We start from the raw sequence: 16,973 nt of genomic DNA, 5'->3' as shown, positions 1-16,973 counted from the left end.
GATTTCACAGAAATAGACTTTGACAAAAGGACACATTTCGGAACGATTGAGAATCAAACTTGATAAATCGCAGCAGAACAATGTGGTGGTCGTATATTAAGCTTTATTTTGACTGCAAATTGGATTAGTGTCATGAACGAGGTGATTCAAAGCGAAAGGTGAAGAAATAACCAAGCTATTATCTTATTTTGTATTTTTTTTTTAAGTGGCATCTGCTTAAATTTTTTAATGTCACAAGCTAAAATAAAACGTTAATGCTACAATAGAAATATCCATTCAGCTTTAATCGGATTAGAAATCCAATAAAAATAGAGTTACTGGACTTTGCATCAGACCACCTTTCAATTGACCTTGCGATTAATTTCTTTATACAGATCTTTTTTATTTGTGCTTAGCCTTTGGCAAAGTCGATAAGTTATGATTCTGAAGCAAATTACTAAAATTTTATTAGGACCGTTTTACAAAATGGGAAAGAAACTATATATTTTAAAGATGTTTTTCATTATTTAATACTTTCTCTGAAAATAAAAACTGAATCATTTTTGGTATTAGTTTTAAAATATTTGCTTTGGCGACGACAATAACCTATTAGAACTTTGCCTTTGAGTGCTGCAATTTATGTTTATAAAGATTTTAAAATGTAAGCAAAAAACCTAAATAAAAAATCATGCATATAGATGGTGGCCAATCGTTGTGTTTTTATTTTGATCCCACTTATAATTCTGATAATTGTAAATATGGTTTGTTATTGGAAATTCCTGACTCATATGTAAATATTCTTCGTATTTTTACACTGTTCTTAATGCTTGTTTTTGATTGTGCTTATTATAAGTTGTTATTGCTGTTGTGCCTGGCAATTATTGTTCGATAAACAAAAATATGTTTTTCGCGCTAGCCTTGCCATTGCATCACAACAGTCCCCGATTTCTCAGAGTCAGGCCAGTGGACCAGTTGACCAGCTGTTCAGTTGTCCAGTTGGTCAGTTAGTCAGTTAGTCAGTGGGTAAGTCAAGTTAGCAGATCGATGGAGCGAGCCTCCAGTTTACCTTGTCCGGAGCAGGTTTTCTTGAACTTCTTTTTTCTGGCCGCTGCTACTGCCGATGTCACGCCCCCCATTGAAAACAATCACTTTATGGTCCCGGTCTCCCTTTTAATAAATGAAATGAAATGCGAAATTATGTAATTTCTTGAAAATCTCTTAATCGGCCATATCATAACAATTGTGGCTCGTTTCTTATGAAAACGGAAATTAAGTGTAGTTTAATTATCCCAAGGTTTTTGACTCAGAAAATGCAAATACTAACTTTTGCTTGTAAAAATTCATTTACACGCGGATCTCCGTACCAGAAATTTAACTACAAAATATCTAAAAAAAAAACATCTAAAATATTTACATACGGGCCTTTTTCACCTTTTCCCTAATGCAAATTTTAATTTTAAATTGTCACAAATGTACATTTCTTGGGGAAATATATATATATTTATTATTTCATGTACCCATAATGACCAAAAATTGTTAAAATAAATTCGAGTAAAAAGCCTTCATTTTATACTTGGCAAACTAACATATTTTATAAGAAATTAATTCTAAAAGAAAAATACATGTGAAGGTTATTGAAATTAAGTACATCTAACATATCCAGAAATTAATTATATTTTAAGTTCAAATTTCTCAACATGATGAAATGGAAAAGCTAGATTGTCTTAAATGGGTTAAATGAATTTTTCCGAACGCTCTAAAAACTTAATAATGCCGATCGTTACGCTAGCTAAGCCAGAAAATAGTCAAATTACATTGAGAGTTTATTGGGATGGAAATTAAACCATGCCTTTTTCAATCATTCCCACACCCAATTAAATGATAATTATTTCAATAATTATCTACAAATCCACATTTCTTTCGCTCAATGGGCGGAACACCTTTTTCTTTAGATAATTACTGAATAAAGCCAAGCAGTGTGTGCATTTTCGAGAATATGTACATATATAAATATATTTTTCATCCGATGTTTACCTTGTTGACAAGATTAAATTATATTAATATCAAAAAAAAGCGACTTAACATAAATAATTAATCGAGAATAGAAAAATTTGATACATGTAGTCGAGAGTTTCATTTTTTTTCCGAAAATAAGATATAGTTTGTTGTAGTTGCAGAGGCTTTTCGGAATGCTTTATGTATGTAAAGGAATTAACATTAAGAATAGTTCATTTCTTTTTCGTAAAAAAATACACGAATTTTGTGCATTTTCGTGAATATATATACATATAACAATTTATTTGTAAACTTATTTGTGATTTTTGGAAACTTAAATTACCTTTCGAACATAAGATACAAAATAACGTAAATAATAAATCAAGATTCGAAATTTTGAAACATGTAATCGAGAGGTCAGTTTGTTTTTTCCGAAAATGTGTAATAAACATAAGTAGTTCCCGCTGAGACTTTAGTATCTAATAGTGCGAAACGCCTACTTGCGTTTAAACATGTTGCTGAGGCGTCTTTTGGGCGGCGAGTTCTGCAAATGAACAAGACATTTTGAGTACACAGATAAATTAACAAGCAAGTGAGATTTGTGCGATTTCCATTGCTTTGGTTTGCCACCGAAAAACTTAGATCGTGAGTAGGACCAGTCCAAAGACAGTGAATGCGGTGGTGAGCGCCACCACCACCATGTCCGCCAGCAGGCAGCCCAGTGCCACGACGAGGAGCAGAGCCAAGCCCACGATCATCCGCTGGCCGGAACTCAGATGCCGCAGGCGGCGTCTCGTCCGGGTCCACAGCGAGCGGTTGAGCGGCGAACCGGGCGGCAGCTGCGTGGCAGTCGGCTGGACATAGGTGATATTGATGTGCGGCATCGGCTGCATGTGCACACTGCCAAAGGAGTAAACCGTGCAGGATTGGCGCGATGAGGTGCTGGTCATGTTGGCCGTGGTGCTGCAGCTTCCGCCGGTGATGTTGCTGCTCGAGACGGTTTCTAATTGCAATCGGTTCTGGGGCGGTACTTCTCGGCCACCAACTGGCTCGTAGATAAGCGGCTGCAGTTGAAACGGCGCCGAGCACTCTGTCTCCTGGCACAGCTGCTCGAACCGCCCGTCCTCCGACGGCTGCTCCATCTGCCCACCTTGCGAGGCCCAGCTTGTGGCCAGATTTTCGGACTCGAACTGCTGCAGCAGCTGCCACGTCTCGCTGTGCTGCACCTCTACCTCATCCACATCCACATCCACATCTACATCCGCATCCACATCCGCATCCGCATTCACACAGAAAGTGGCGGACACAGGCGGTTCCCTGCGCTTATCCAACACTACAGTTTGGCCCATTAGGAACTGGCTGGGCGGCACCGCATGCTTTTCATTGCGATTGTGCAGACTGTAGTTGTTATTATCTGCGGGGGAGGATTCGGAACTGTCAGCCGCATAGGAGGAGAGATTGGCGGAGAGGCGTATTTGGTCGAGGTGACGGGCCTGATCGAAGCGACCCATCCGCTCCTGGCGCAGCCTCCGGTGCTGCTGCATCCGCTTGCCAGGCACAGCTGGCCTCGAGCTCTTGGCAAAAATGTTGCCGTGCAGGCAGAGTGAAACGCGGCCATTACGCAGCTTGGCAGCTGGGCCGGTAAGGCGACGGGTGTTGCCCTTGGTCAGGGCCAACAGTGCTGCCGTGGACAGATGTGGAGTGCCCTCCTGGTTCGCTTCATCCATCTCCGCCTCCTGCTGCCCTTGCTGCTCCTGCTCGTCCTGCTGCTCCTCCTCCTCCCCCGTGGCGGCGGCATCTGCCGAAGAGGTGTCCGCATCGCTGGCGCGGATCAGACGCTGCTGATCGTAGTAGGAGCGACTCTTGCGAGGCGTGGAGGTGCAAAACAAGCCCACCGTCTGGCGTAATTTGCGACGCTGTATCCCGGCCAGTAGATTCGACCGCTTGCGATGCGGCAGCTGTGGGAAAGGCCAGGCGTATTCGGTCAGTGGCCGGCTGCACTGGAACCACACAAAGGACAACACATGGACGAAGACGATGACGATGACGATGACGAGGACAAAGCAGCTAGGCTACACTTTACATATTCAATTACCCATGACACTGAACTAAAGCAATGGGCTATGATGGCCTTTCATCTAACCATCTCAATTTCTCCCCAAATTTTATCTTTAAACAACTTTGCTGTACTTCTTCAGAAATAATAAAAAGTTAATTTTTAAAACGTACTAAACGTATTATTAATAATTCACCAAACGTTCTCTGCTATCGATATCAAATATATTTTTATTATATCTAAGGATTCTGCTGATTTCTAGTGTAAATATATCTGTTTGCACATTGATACCCAAGTCTCGAAAAATAATATATTGTATTAAGATTTAAGCTAAACTAAAAGAAACTTCTTTATTTTTTAGAGAGTAGAGTTTTTTACCTTTCGGTTCTACAAAAATCTAATCATAAAATACATTTATCACAGATAAACACAAATTACAAAATATAATATATTATACTAATTTTTTGAGGCTTTTAACATCTTAACTCAAAACTTTAATATTGTAAATGAAAGCCATATTAAAAGTAACTGGTAACTTTTAAACAGTCTCTGTAGAGACTGAATTTTTAGTCCTATTTAATAATATATATTGTTCACAGATCCGTGCCTGGCAATCACACTAGCAATCACAATTTTAATCAAGCATCGAAAAGTAAAATTCTTCTCAACAGTTTCTTTTTAAAGTTAATATGGTAAACACAAGCTAACATATTCCCTATGAAGTTAAAAGCTTAAAATCCCACCATAAGATACACTTTTTGTATTAGAATAAACACTTTTTTATGGCCTTTTCATAGAAACGCGCCCACCCACCCAATGTACAGTGTCATGTGGGCACAACTCAAGCCAAAACCAATACCAAAACATTGAAAGGCACAAATCTACTCAACACTTGGACACGAACTCTGTGGCTCTGTGACTTACCTCGTCCCGGGGCAGAGTGCTGCTGCCAACGCTGAAACGCTGGGTGAGAAACTTGAAGCGTGCCGGCGTCTTGGAGGTGTTATTGTGGTCGCTGAACTCTCGCAGGATCTCCCGCGGTGGCTCCGAGCTGCCAAACGACAATCGTCCGCCGTTTTTGCTCGGTGTGGGCGGCCCTGGTCGCTTGTAGTGGGTGCCCATCGTCTTCTTGCGCGTTCCAGTACTCGAAGAGCTCAGCAGAGCGCTCATGCTGTCATCCAAACTGTGTGGTCCGTCCTGCCAAAAAAAAAATAAAAAAAGGAGGATACAGTTTAAACTAGTTCATATACGAAATCAGGATATGTTAGGCCATGGACAGCAACTGGGAAATTGTGACACGCACATATATATATATATATAAAACAGGACTAAATTAAAGACACAAAAACAAGCACAGCAACTTGGGAACAGAACGGAAAAGAACGTAACAGTACGGACACTCCAAATTTCGGACTTTACAGTGGACAAAAGCTCACTCGGTCGTCTCTGGGTAAAATTAAAGATTAAGTTTGCTCTACTGCCGACGTGTTATGTGGGCCCACTTTGCCCTCATGGCTGCCTGGCGGGCCTGCAAGGGTGTGCCGCCCGTGCCGTCCCTTGTCATAATGCTCCTTTCGGTTATTCTGCTGCCGGAGATCGGAGTGCAGCTAACGCTTACTTTGAGATCCTCGTCCTGGCTGCCCAGATCGTACTGGGCCGCATAGGTGCTCTTCAGGTGCGGCGGCTGCAACGAGTTCCGATAAATCAGCTCCTCGGCCCTGGGAAATCATGGGGAAAAAAAAGCATACGTTTAAACGACAAGCGCACACAGATCGAAACCAAAAGATCATATCAGATCACACTCACGTCATGTCGGGAACACGGCCCAATTTCAGATCCGTCAGGTAAGTGTTGTTGAAGACCTCACCCTCTTCGTCCTCCATGGCCAGATTGGAGGAGGGAGCACTGGGTCGCTTGAAGGGTTGCCAGTCCTCGTTTGCCGCCGATGAACTGGACGTGGACGAAACCGTAATCGTCGTCGCGGTGGATGGCTTTGGTGGTTCGCTGACGGGCTGCATCTGCAGATGGCGCAGCTTGGTGCTGATAATCGCGTGCTGCTTCTGCTGCTCCAGGATCTTCTCGTTAAGGCGGACAATCTGGTTGGACAGCTTGCGTGTGTGCTCCTCGTATTTGGCATTCTGTTAGTGAAAGGATATTTATATTCGTTAGAGATAAGTAATTTCAAATAGGTAAGTCTACTTTCGATTCATTTCCTTGAATTTGCGCGTAAATATACTTAACAGGTTTGTTAAGAAAACCTAAATTTTGTAACAGGGCAATTCAGACATGGATTTTATTTAAATTAAAAACAAATAAATAAAGCAACTTCTTAAATTCTTTACTAACGTATAATATCTAACTAAGCCTATCTAAAAGGCAAATCAATATGATTTAGGACTTTAAAAGAGAACTTTATATTTTCGAGAACTTACCACTATAAAAATTAGCATTTTAAATTAGAATTATGTTTTAAAAAATTATATTTATCTATCAGTGAAGTGCCATCTATCTATATTTAATATCTTTTCTAAATACCTAAGTAAATTGGTTTTGACCTTAGGAACCATCTTTGTTAGAAGTTTAATATGTTTATGAAACACAGCGATCAGTTTTATTTTGAATAGGAGTTCAGGGTTGCCATCGATCGGTGGACAAACAAGATAAAAAAAAACAATATTTACCTGGGCTGTGAGGGCCTCCAGCTCCGCTGCGCTGCTGGCTGCGTCCCGCTCCTGCTTCTCCTTCATGCGTGTCACCTCCGCCGTGTACAAGGAGCGCTACGGGCGGTGCGTCCAAATTCCGGGTACGAATGCAAATGCGCAGGAAGTATGGCAGTGTTCAGGTGTTCATATGGTGTAGGTATAGGTGCGGGTGTGGATGGGCGGCACGTGTTTTTCGAAGGACGAAAGTGAGTAAGACAGCAGAGTGAGACAGCACAAAACAAACAAACAAACAAAAACAAACAAAAATGGACAACAACTTTTGTGTGATGCCAGGCAAGGCACGTGCATATAGCAATTTATAACTAAGTACGCTTAACAATTGGTAAACAATTAATAACAAAAACTACCAAGGGTAGGGTGGTATTGGGTGGTGGTCAGCCTAGAACTGGCTGGGATTGCGTGATTGTAGTTCGAGGTCGACGTCGTTGTGGTACAAAATCATGTGAACTAAACCCATCAAAATCGCATGCGTGGCGGCCAAATACAACACCGTGCGTGTGCTAAACCACCGATTGCTCCTGGCAGGAATAGTATGTAGTATAGGTCGAGAAGCTATTGATGTTGCTGCTGCTGTTGTCGCTACTGTCGGTACTGTTGCATTTGTTGCATTTGTTGGCCCTTCTGTGCCGCCCTCCATAATGCCGATAATACCAATTGAAGAGAGAGATAGAGTCGTCTGGACAACTTGGGACTTGGGGATTGGAAATGGAAATAGGAAATGGAAATAGGAAAGGAAATGGAAATGGTATGAGGATGTGCGTCGGTTTTGTGTGGGATGGGTGATGATTTTTTGGCGGAGTGAATGGAGAGGAAGGAAAGATAAATGTGATTTTTAATTCGATGATGTGACAATTGAATTAAGTAAATCTACCAAGGCGCCCGCAATTGCGAAAGCAAATATGCAAGCAGCGCAGCATTTGTGGACTTTCATTTTAATTCTGATTTTAAATACTTTCTGGTGACCAGCTGTTTTGTTAATTGTTCTTCGAATTATTTATCCCATCAATATACAATTCTTGTATGTGGGTGCTTTAAAAAGATCTGATTAAATAACCAAAGTTTGTATTAGAATGAAAACATTTAATGCCATCGGTAGTACAGAATTATTTTGTTTTGGGGGCATAAACTAGTTAAACTTAGCTAAACTAACTGAACTAGATCTAGCTTTTTTTTATATATATGTATTATATATTCAACAATACGGACAGACAGATGGCCATATCTAGATTGCAAATATATAATACGTAATATATGCATTTAGGTGCTATACCGGTCTGATACTTTTAAAAGTGATATCCTTTTTTTTTCTTTATATATCAAAAAAAAAAACCCTGAAGACATTTAATTGTACCGATAAAAGTATCGGTATTATCGGAATTACCTATTCATAACTAGGTGTCTGTTTTCTTGACATTGGATAAATTGTAAGTTTTCGACGCATTTGGCAGACCTTAAAAAGCAGCACATACACGGCACATACACATGGATAACGCCACCTCAAACAACATCAACATCTACCCCTAGTTAAGGGCCAATTTATGTACGCAACAGAACGACATGAACACAAAAAGCACATGCACATGCACATGCAAAGGCGGCAAATCAAAGATGGCATGGTCCTGGCATCGGATCAGTTTCTTCCTTTGGGATCGGACCAGCGCAAAATGGTCGACACCAACCACAAGCGATGAATGAGACAACCGAGTGCGGAACGGAGACATCTCGACCAGCGCGACCATGCCACCTTCACTGGACCCGGTGGTTCGCTTCGACTTACCATCTTGGTCTTCATCTTGTCCAGCTTGCCCTCCATCTCCAGACGCTGGTCCTTTATCTTCTGCTCGCAGCGCTGGATCTCGTCCTTGGCATCGCGGTACTTGGCCTGCAGGATCTGGCAGTCCAGCGCCAGCTGGTTGTTTCTGAGCACCGCATCCTCCTTATTGGCATCCGATTCGGCCACATCCGACTTGCTGTAGGTGGCGCCGAGATCACTCGGACCCTGTTGTGTCATCTGACTTTCATTGGCGGCACGCATCTCGGCCAGCTTTTGGTTACTGTCGGCCAGTTGCTCTTCGAGTTGCTCCATGCGGCGCTGATAGTACCGTGCGAGTTCCGCCGACTCTGCACTCTCCTGCTCAATCTCGCGCGCCTTCTCCGCGAACTCGAGATGCTGGGTCTCTTGGACGAGCCGCGTGCCGTCCAGCTGCTGCTGAACTTCGGCTAGCTGCTTGGTAATTTCAGCCAGCTCTTGGCGGTCCTTTTCACGGTCTGCCATCTCCTCCTCCAGACGTTGCTGCAACTTCGCCTGCTGGGAGGCGGACATCTGGTTGGCCTGCTCGACTTGGGTAAGTCTGGCAGTGACCTTGGCCAGCTTCTCCTGGGACTCAGAGAGCATATCAGTTGACACGTGCAGGCGATACTCCAAACTCTTCACCTGGTCATTCCGCTCTGCTAGCCGTTTCTTTTGCTGGGCAATTTCACTGTTCAAGCGGGTCGACAACTTGTCGAATTCTGTGAGCTGCTCGTTTAGCTTGCTGATATCCTTCTCCATTATTAAGCGTTGATTCTCCAGCTCGATAATCCGTTCATGGGCTTCCGTCTGGGTTTGGCGCTCCGACAACGTTGCCAAATCGTCCTCGAGGGTGGCCAGCTGTACCTGGTGCTCGCGCTCTGCCTTTGTCATTCGCTCCTTGACTAGATAGATCTCCCGCTGCGCAGACTCCCTCTCGGCCACCAATTTAGCCGAGACTTCGGCGGCCTGTGACTCGAGAGCCGCCTTTGCCCGAGCCAGCTCCTCGGCCTGCTCATTGAGCAACTGCTCCGTGCGACTTGCATCGCTTTGCAGTTGAACCCTGGCCGAGTGCAGCTCATTCCGTTGCTCATCCAGCTCGGCTTTGAGTAGATCCGTAAGCTTCTGCTCGTCCTGAAGCCTAGTCTGCAGACTACGCATCTCAACTTCTGCCGAGTGCAGCTCCTTCTGTTTCTCATCTAGCTGGGCTTTGAGTTGATCTGTGAGCTCATGCTCTTCCTGAAGCTTAGCCTGCAGACTATGCGTCTCAACTTTTGCCATCTGCTGCTCCTTCTGGAAATCATTGGCATTGGACAGCTCTTCCTGTCCATCCTGAAGTTGAGTCTGTAGACTGAGCAACTCTTCCGCGGAGTTGTCAATTAGCTTCTGTTGTTCCGTCGGGGTCTTAGACTGCTTTAACTGCTCAATCTTAGTTTGATAGTTCGTTTCAATCTGTTTTATCAGAGTGTCAATCTCCTTTTCTCTCTCCAATTGCGCATCCCTAGCCCTGTTTAATTCATTACACATATCGGTCAATAACTGCTTGTGGGTCTCAATGGTCTGGCGGAGGGATTTCTCCGTGAGCTTGGACTGTTGTAGATCTTCCGTTACGTTTCCGTGGCTGGCAATGGTTTCGCGATGCTGCTGCTCCTGAAGGCGAACCTCTTCCAGCTCCTTTGCAATGGCGTTCAGGGCCAATTGCGAGGACTCCTTTAGTTGAGTTTCGAGCTCCTTGTAACGCTGTTCGTACTCTTTCTTCGCGGACTTCAACACTTGGTCATGCTCCTCATGCAATTTCAGGAGCTTGGCTTCATTTGCCTCCAGTTTACTTTGGAACATCTGTTGTTCCGTCGGGGTCTTAGACTGCTTTAACTGCTCAATCTTAACTTGGTATTCTGTTTCCATCTCTTTTATATGAGCCTTCAGAGTGTCAACCTCCTTTTCTCTCTCCAATCGCGCATCCCTAGCCCCGTTTAATTCATTACACATATCGTTCAATAACTGCTTGTGGGTCTCAATGGTCTGGCGGAGGGATTTCTCCGTGAGCTGGGACTGTTGTAGATCCTCCATTACGTTTACGTGGCTGGCAATGGTTTCGCGATGCTGCTGCTCCTGAAGGCGAACCTCTTCCAGCTCCTTTGCAATGGCGTTCAGGGCCAATTGCGAGGACTCCTTTAGTTGAGTTTCGAGATCCTTGTAACGCTGTTCGTACTCTTTCTTCGCGGACTTCAACACTTGGTCATGCTCCTCCTTCAATTTTAGGAGCTTGGCTTCATTTGCCTCCAGTTTACCTTTCAACTCCTCTTTCTCTATGTCACTTAGGGTGTCCTGCTCCTTGCTTAACTGTGAAACATCCTCCTTTTCCCCCGCCATCTCGTTCTCGAGGTTCTTGCAACGCTGCTCAGCAATCTCGGCTTTCAATTCATCAATCTGCCCTTGATACTTGAGCTCTAAGTTTGAGACCTCATCCTCTGCTGCCTTCAGTTGCTTCTGCAGTTTTTCTTTAACTTTTTGGGAATCGTACATCAGGGTAGCTTTTAGTGTTTCCATGTCCATTTGGCGGTTAAGCAGCTCAACATGGTCCGAGCTCAGCTTTTGGTTCACCCGCTCAAGGTTGGCGATGGTGTCCTTAAGTTGCTTAATCATGGGACTGTCCTGGCCGCTGCCAGACACCTGGCTCTGCAGTTGAGCCACTTGCTGCTCTAGATGCAGCTTGGACTCTTTGAGGTGATTGGCCAAGGAAGTGGCTCTACTGTACTTTAGCTCCAGGCTCTGGTGACTGGCATCCACCTCATCGTACATGCTCAGAAACTGGTGTACATGCTGTCGAAGCTCCTCAAAACTGTATTCATTGACGCCTTTCAGATGGCTGGAGACTGGATCTGCTTTGTGAAGACGCGCTTTAAGGGCGGCTGCCATTTTGATGGCATCCAATCTGTGGCCCCTCAGCTGCTCCTGAGCCCTGATCAGTTTGCCGGTCGCCTCCTCCAAATTGCTTCGCTCCTCCTCAAGATTCTGCTGCAGTTGGGCCACCTGCTGTCTGCTGCTGGCAATCTGGGCATCTTTTTGCTGGAGTGTAGTGCTCAGCTTGCCGGCAGTGAGCTCTAGGGAAGCGATGAACTCATTTCGCTTCTCCTCCTCACGGCTGGCTCTGATAGCCCATTGCCGGCTTTCGCAGACGATAACTGCATGCTCCTGCTTAACAACGGCCAGGTCATCCAGCAGATTTTTCACTTTCGCTTCAAGACTGTCGTTTGTTTTCTTTTGGTGCCCGAGTATCTCCTCGAGCCACGACTCAACCTCTTCGAAGCGATTGCTATTTCCCCCTGCCAAAAGCGAGAAGGTTTCGGAGCGGCCTTCATTTAAGAGACCCGTGATGCGCTTCAGGAAACTATCCGTCTCCTGCCGAAATTTGCAGTGATGCTCGAGCAGTTGCTCCTTCTCCTGCTCAAGTTTAAGCTGCTGCTCGAGCAATTGCTCCTTCTCCTGCTGAGATTTGCGTTGCTGCTCGAGCAGTTCCTTATTCTGCGCATCGTGCTGAAGTAGTCTGGACTCGATTTGCTCAGTGAACTCCACACTGCGCTTGCCCAACTCATCTCGTTGCTCACTGATCATGTTCAGCTCCTGCAGCTGCTGCTCACGCTGCTCCTCGCTCTGCTCAAGACGAATTCGCAGCTGCGTTGCCTCGCTCACCTGCTGCTCGTGCTCACGCTTGAGGGCTTCGTGCTGCTCCTCGCACTGTTCCAGACGAATCCGTAGCTCCGTTGCTTCGCTCACCTGCTGCTCGTGCTCAACCTTGAGGGCTTCGTGCTGCTCCTCGCTCTGCTCCAGACGAATCCGCAGCTCCGTTGCCTCGCTCACCTGCTGCTCGTGCTCACGCTTGAGGGCTTCGTGCTGCTCCTCGCACTGTTCCAGACGAATCCGCAGCTCCGTTGCTTCGCTCACCTGCTGCTCGTGCTCAACCTTGAGGGCTTCGTGCTGCTCCTCGCTCTGCTCCAGACGAATCCGCAGCTCCGTTGCCTCGCTCACCTGCTGCTCGTGCTCACGCTTGAGGGCTTTGTACTGCTCCTCGCTCTGCTCCAGACGAATCCACAGCTCCGTTGCCTCGCTCACCCGCTGCTCGTGCTCAAGCTTAAGGGCTTCGTGCTGCTCCTTCATCTCGCAAAGCTCGTCGATGCGTTGAAGCGTGCTCTGCCAGTCGGGCGAGCCCAGCTGGCAGGATAGCAGACCCATGTCCGCATTGTTAGAAATTAGCTGGTTCCGACACTGGGCATACTTGGCTCGCAAGTACTCCAGACAGCGCTGCTCCTGCTCTAAAAGTTTAGTGATTTCTTTGAAGTGTGCATCGAATTTGTCAATGCCACATTCAAGGGACTCCTTGGTGGCGCGCACCTCCAAGATTTCGGAACTCAATCTGTCCGCCTGCTGTTCTTTCACCGCCAGCTTTATCCTAATATTGGCCAGCTCACATTCCGTCGTGACCAACTTCTTGTTAAGCTCGTCGTGGCTTTGGATTACCCTTTGGTGGTCGGACTGCAACACTTGCAGCTTCACCTCGCACTCCCGTTGAATGCTGAACAATTTGCTGGCATGGTTACGGCTTGTTTGCACAGCCTCCTGCTCCAGCTCAGCAATCTTGGCCTTGGCCCCCGCAAGCTGTTGGCGCTGGCTCTCCAGACATTCGGCGAGTGTCTGACTTTTGTCCAGAAGTTTATCGAGATTCGAGGCCTGCTTGTCGCACTTCTCTTGCAGTTCAGAGTTCTCGGCCAACTCGTTAACGGAAATGCTGGTAATCAAGGGTGCAGAGATATCCTGATCGAGTTCATGCTTCCTAAGGAGGCTGGCCATAGATTCGGTCAACTGATGCAACGAAGCGTTCTGCTTCTGGAGCTCTTCCCTCAGCCGGACGTTCTCTTGCTCCTTTTCACGCAGCTGCTTGTCGATCACAGAGCTGGCCAGATTCTCCGGGGTGACGTTCGGCGACAAGGAACAGGTCAACAGATCGGAAGATGAGTTGAGCACCTCGCGCCGGCTGTGCAGCTCCTCGCGCGCCTCCTGAAGGCACAGATCCAGCTCCTGTTTGTCGCGCTCCAGGCTACTGATCGTATAATCCTTCTTTGACAGGGTTAGGCTGAGATCCTCCAGGCGTAATTCAAGCTCCCTCACGCGGTCCATGCATACCATAAGTTGTTCAGCCGACTGTTTGAGCTATGCAAACATAAATACATTGTCAATTACAAATTTGTACAAATTCGGACAAATATAAATACTATACAATTAATTAATATCCTTTTTTTTGCATTGTGTTACTCATTAATATACCCGAAATTTTATTTATACAAATGATTATCAGAGATAAGCTAAGTAACCTTTATGATACTTCATATTTTTTTAATTACCAACTTTTTTTCACGATTAAACAGAGTTATTTCTTCGGATTTCATATTTTTTCTCTTAGTATAGTCATATACTGGTGTTAATTTTCATTTATTATTAAAGCTTAACTTATGTAAAAGAGTGATGATTTAACTTATGTAAAAGAGTGATGATTTGATGACTTTTCAATTGCACATAAGCATCGAGTTAATGTGTCTGTTGAATTGTATTTTTAGTGGAGTCTTTGTATTAGGGAAAAAAGCACAATTGCTTTTTAGAGATTTGAAAACATATGCAGTACTAAATAATAGTGAAACCAAATAATCTTAAAAACTCTATTTAAAATCCTTTAAATAGGTGTACAGTTGCAGGCACACTTATATATTCGCAGTTGTTCACTTATATTCCGATTGTTTAAGGTCTTTACAACCAGACAGGTAGCTTACCTTTTCGGCCAGATCGGACTTTTCATTGTGCAAATCCTGCAGCTTATCGTTGGTCTCGGCTATAATTTCATCCTTGTGGCTGATCTCCTTCATGAGGCTTCGTTTCAACTGAAATGCGGTAAAGTTTTATTAGTTTATGGCACCCGCTACCTGTGACCATCTGGTGGTCCAGTCTACCTACGCGATCAAATTCATTTGGTCCAAAGTTGGGCACGACTTCGTCTTCGTCTGAAATTTGGGCGGCTTCCGTCATTTTGGCCATTTTAGCCTCCAGCGACTTATATGCTGTGATGTGAAAGAGGAAGAAAATATGGAATTCAACTTTGTATAAATAACTCGTATCACTCCTAAGGGCTATAACTATTCTGCTGGGATGACAAAAGTCACAATTTTTGAGTGGGGTATGGTAAAGTATCTTAAACATACATTTTTGCAGGTTTTTAATGATAGCATCCTTCTCCAAATTCTGCTCCTCGAGCAGGTTCTTCTCGTAGCGCTCCATATCCAGCTGAGATCGAAAACCGCGCAGCTCCCGGGTGCGACGATCCAAAAGCTCCGTCTTGGGAGTCGACGGAGCGGACATCTCGTTGACAGACATCTGGAGGTCTAGGCAATCCCGCTGCCTGTCGTGGTGGTGGTGCATACGCGGCGTGCTGCTTTGCGGTTGAGGGGAAGCTGGTGAGGATGAGGATGACGGTGTGACATCAACGTGCAGATTGGGACTCGAGGAGCTGCTGGGCGGGCACGGACTGTCTTGGGCGCCCAGTCGGTAAACGCTGGCCACATTGGCAATCGTCTGCCGTAGAAACTCCCGCGTCAGCTGCGGCTCCACCGTCATATTTAACAAGGCGGCAATGCAGGTCTGCATCAACTCCGGCAGCTTCTTGCAAATGCTGTGGAAGAACACGCTGGGCTGCTTCACGCACGAATAGTGCAGGAGCAGTGTGTACACGTATAGGTAGTCAGACTCCACCAGCTGCCCACGTCCACCTATGTGGGCACAGAACTCTGGATAGATTTCTGCAACGGCGATATCAGTGGGTTTGTTAATGGATACGTTAAGTAACTCAAGTATAGTCTTAACCATGGAGACAAACAATCATTAAACATTAAAATACTAATTTCAAAATACTAAAGTTTGGGTTCACATTGTATAGATTAAGATGAAAAGGGAAGGAAGTTAAAAGGTTTTTATATTGGAATGATCTATTTTTTGACTATTTGGACTTCGATATAGTTTAAAATGCACTCCTAAGCTGAATACAAATCTGATTGCAAGCCATGCCATTTAACGTAACTCAAATAAGTCTAACTTCTTTTTTAAAGCGGTATAATTGGTTATATTCCATTATCTGTTGTTGTTCATGGTTGTTATGTCTTAAAATAAGATCGTAAGATCGTGAGGAGATATTCGGGCCCATCCTAGCATTATTTATTTACCTCTTACAACATCCTTGGCAAGGATAACGCTTGCAAGATTGTATTCATAACTTTGATGACTAAAATAGTTGTATTTCTAAAAAATATGAACGGGGACGCAAACGCAAGATTGTCAAATATGTTAATTATGTTATACCAAATTATGCATTATCTAATAGTTATATATTTGGTCCTCATTGGTGGAATTTATTTGGAACTTTTTGAAAGTTTAGTAGATTCATATTTATTAAACTCTTCTGCTTTATGTCACGGAATAAAAATAACGAAATAATTTATCTTGAATTTGAGTTTAACTAAATGATACCAAAACTTTGACATATAGAAATAATCAAAATATGCTTAACGAGTACACCGGAATTTGGACGATTCTACTCCTGCAATCGCTTACCTCTAATGAATGCCTGCAAGGGAGAGCGGTGTTTCTTCCGCTGAACCTTCTGCGCCGCCTGCAGCGCCTTCTGCACCACTGCCTCCGCCTGCGCCCTTTGCACGTAGACCGCGAAGAAGGCCTCAATGTCCGTCTGCTCCAGTGTGATGTAGTTGGCCTCGATGAACTGGCATTCGCTCACCTGCCGGAGGGTCGCTTAATAAATGAACTGGGACCCGGCGGCGCCCGGCCCCCGGCTTGCGACATCCATTCACTTACCCATTGGAGCAGAACTTTCCGCCAGCTGCGCAAGTCCATGGTTTAGCAGCGTGCAAATGATTGGTGCAAAAATGTATGCCAAAATATGGATGAAAAAAAAACCAAAGGGCGAGCAACGGGACTTTTACCGAACAAAAAAACACTGCTGTACAATCGAAATAAACGGGATCTAGCTGAAAGCGTAACGCACGGAATTCTGACTTCAACTGACACGACACTATCACAAATTTTGACACTTACTTCACGACGAAAAACAGGGAAAGGAAAAAAAAACAGGACGGAGGCAAACACCTTTTTTCGGCGCGTCGTTTAATTCAAATGCGGACGCGGTGCGACGCCAAGCGAGGTGTTCCAGGTAGCCACCTATCGGGTCATCGATATCGATATGGTAGGTAGGGGTGTTCAGGCGGTTTGGTCGGAACAGATCGTTCGCACTGGCACAAACTTGCTGCTTTGTGTTATAAGAACAACTGATATTTTGTTATACTTGGAAAACAGTTAAGTCAAGTCGTCGAAACGCCAA

At 44.8% G+C, this 16,973-nt stretch overlaps 1 protein-coding gene across 5 annotated transcripts; it reads right to left on the bottom strand.

Annotated features, from left to right (window-relative positions):
- Positions 1 to 1,964: 1,964 nt before the first annotated feature.
- On the bottom strand, positions 1,965 to 16,908 carry LOC108147696 (trichohyalin). Of its 5 annotated transcripts, XM_017274410.2 has the most exons (12): positions 16,691 to 16,904; positions 16,451 to 16,623; positions 16,193 to 16,373; positions 14,791 to 15,384; positions 14,546 to 14,649; positions 14,365 to 14,472; positions 8,531 to 13,750; positions 6,712 to 6,807; positions 5,837 to 6,168; positions 5,649 to 5,748; positions 4,955 to 5,227; positions 2,542 to 3,932 (listed from the first exon to the last, which is right to left on the bottom strand). In XM_017274410.2, exons 2-12 carry the CDS (start codon positions 16,487 to 16,489, stop codon positions 2,613 to 2,615), a joined length of 8,367 nt encoding a protein of 2,788 aa, XP_017129899.2. In that variant the 5' UTR covers positions 16,490 to 16,623; positions 16,691 to 16,904; the 3' UTR covers positions 2,542 to 2,612. The 5 variants fall into 5 exon arrangements, with proteins under 5 accessions (XP_017129902.2, XP_017129899.2, XP_017129898.2 ...); XM_017274413.2 differs by lacking the exon at positions 2,542 to 3,932 and adding an exon at positions 1,965 to 2,518 and having other exon boundaries at positions 16,451 to 16,892; XM_017274409.2 differs by having other exon boundaries at positions 16,451 to 16,904.
- Between the last annotated feature and the right edge of the window lie 65 nt (positions 16,909 to 16,973).

Source organism: Drosophila elegans, unplaced genomic scaffold (genome assembly GCF_018152505.1).
Source record: "Drosophila elegans isolate 14027-0461.03 unplaced genomic scaffold, ASM1815250v1 contig_149, whole genome shotgun sequence".
NCBI lineage: Eukaryota > Metazoa > Arthropoda > Insecta > Diptera > Drosophilidae > Drosophila > Drosophila elegans.
The sequence above is the reverse complement of the archived record's forward strand: the minus strand, read 5'-3'. Positions and strand labels throughout refer to the sequence as shown.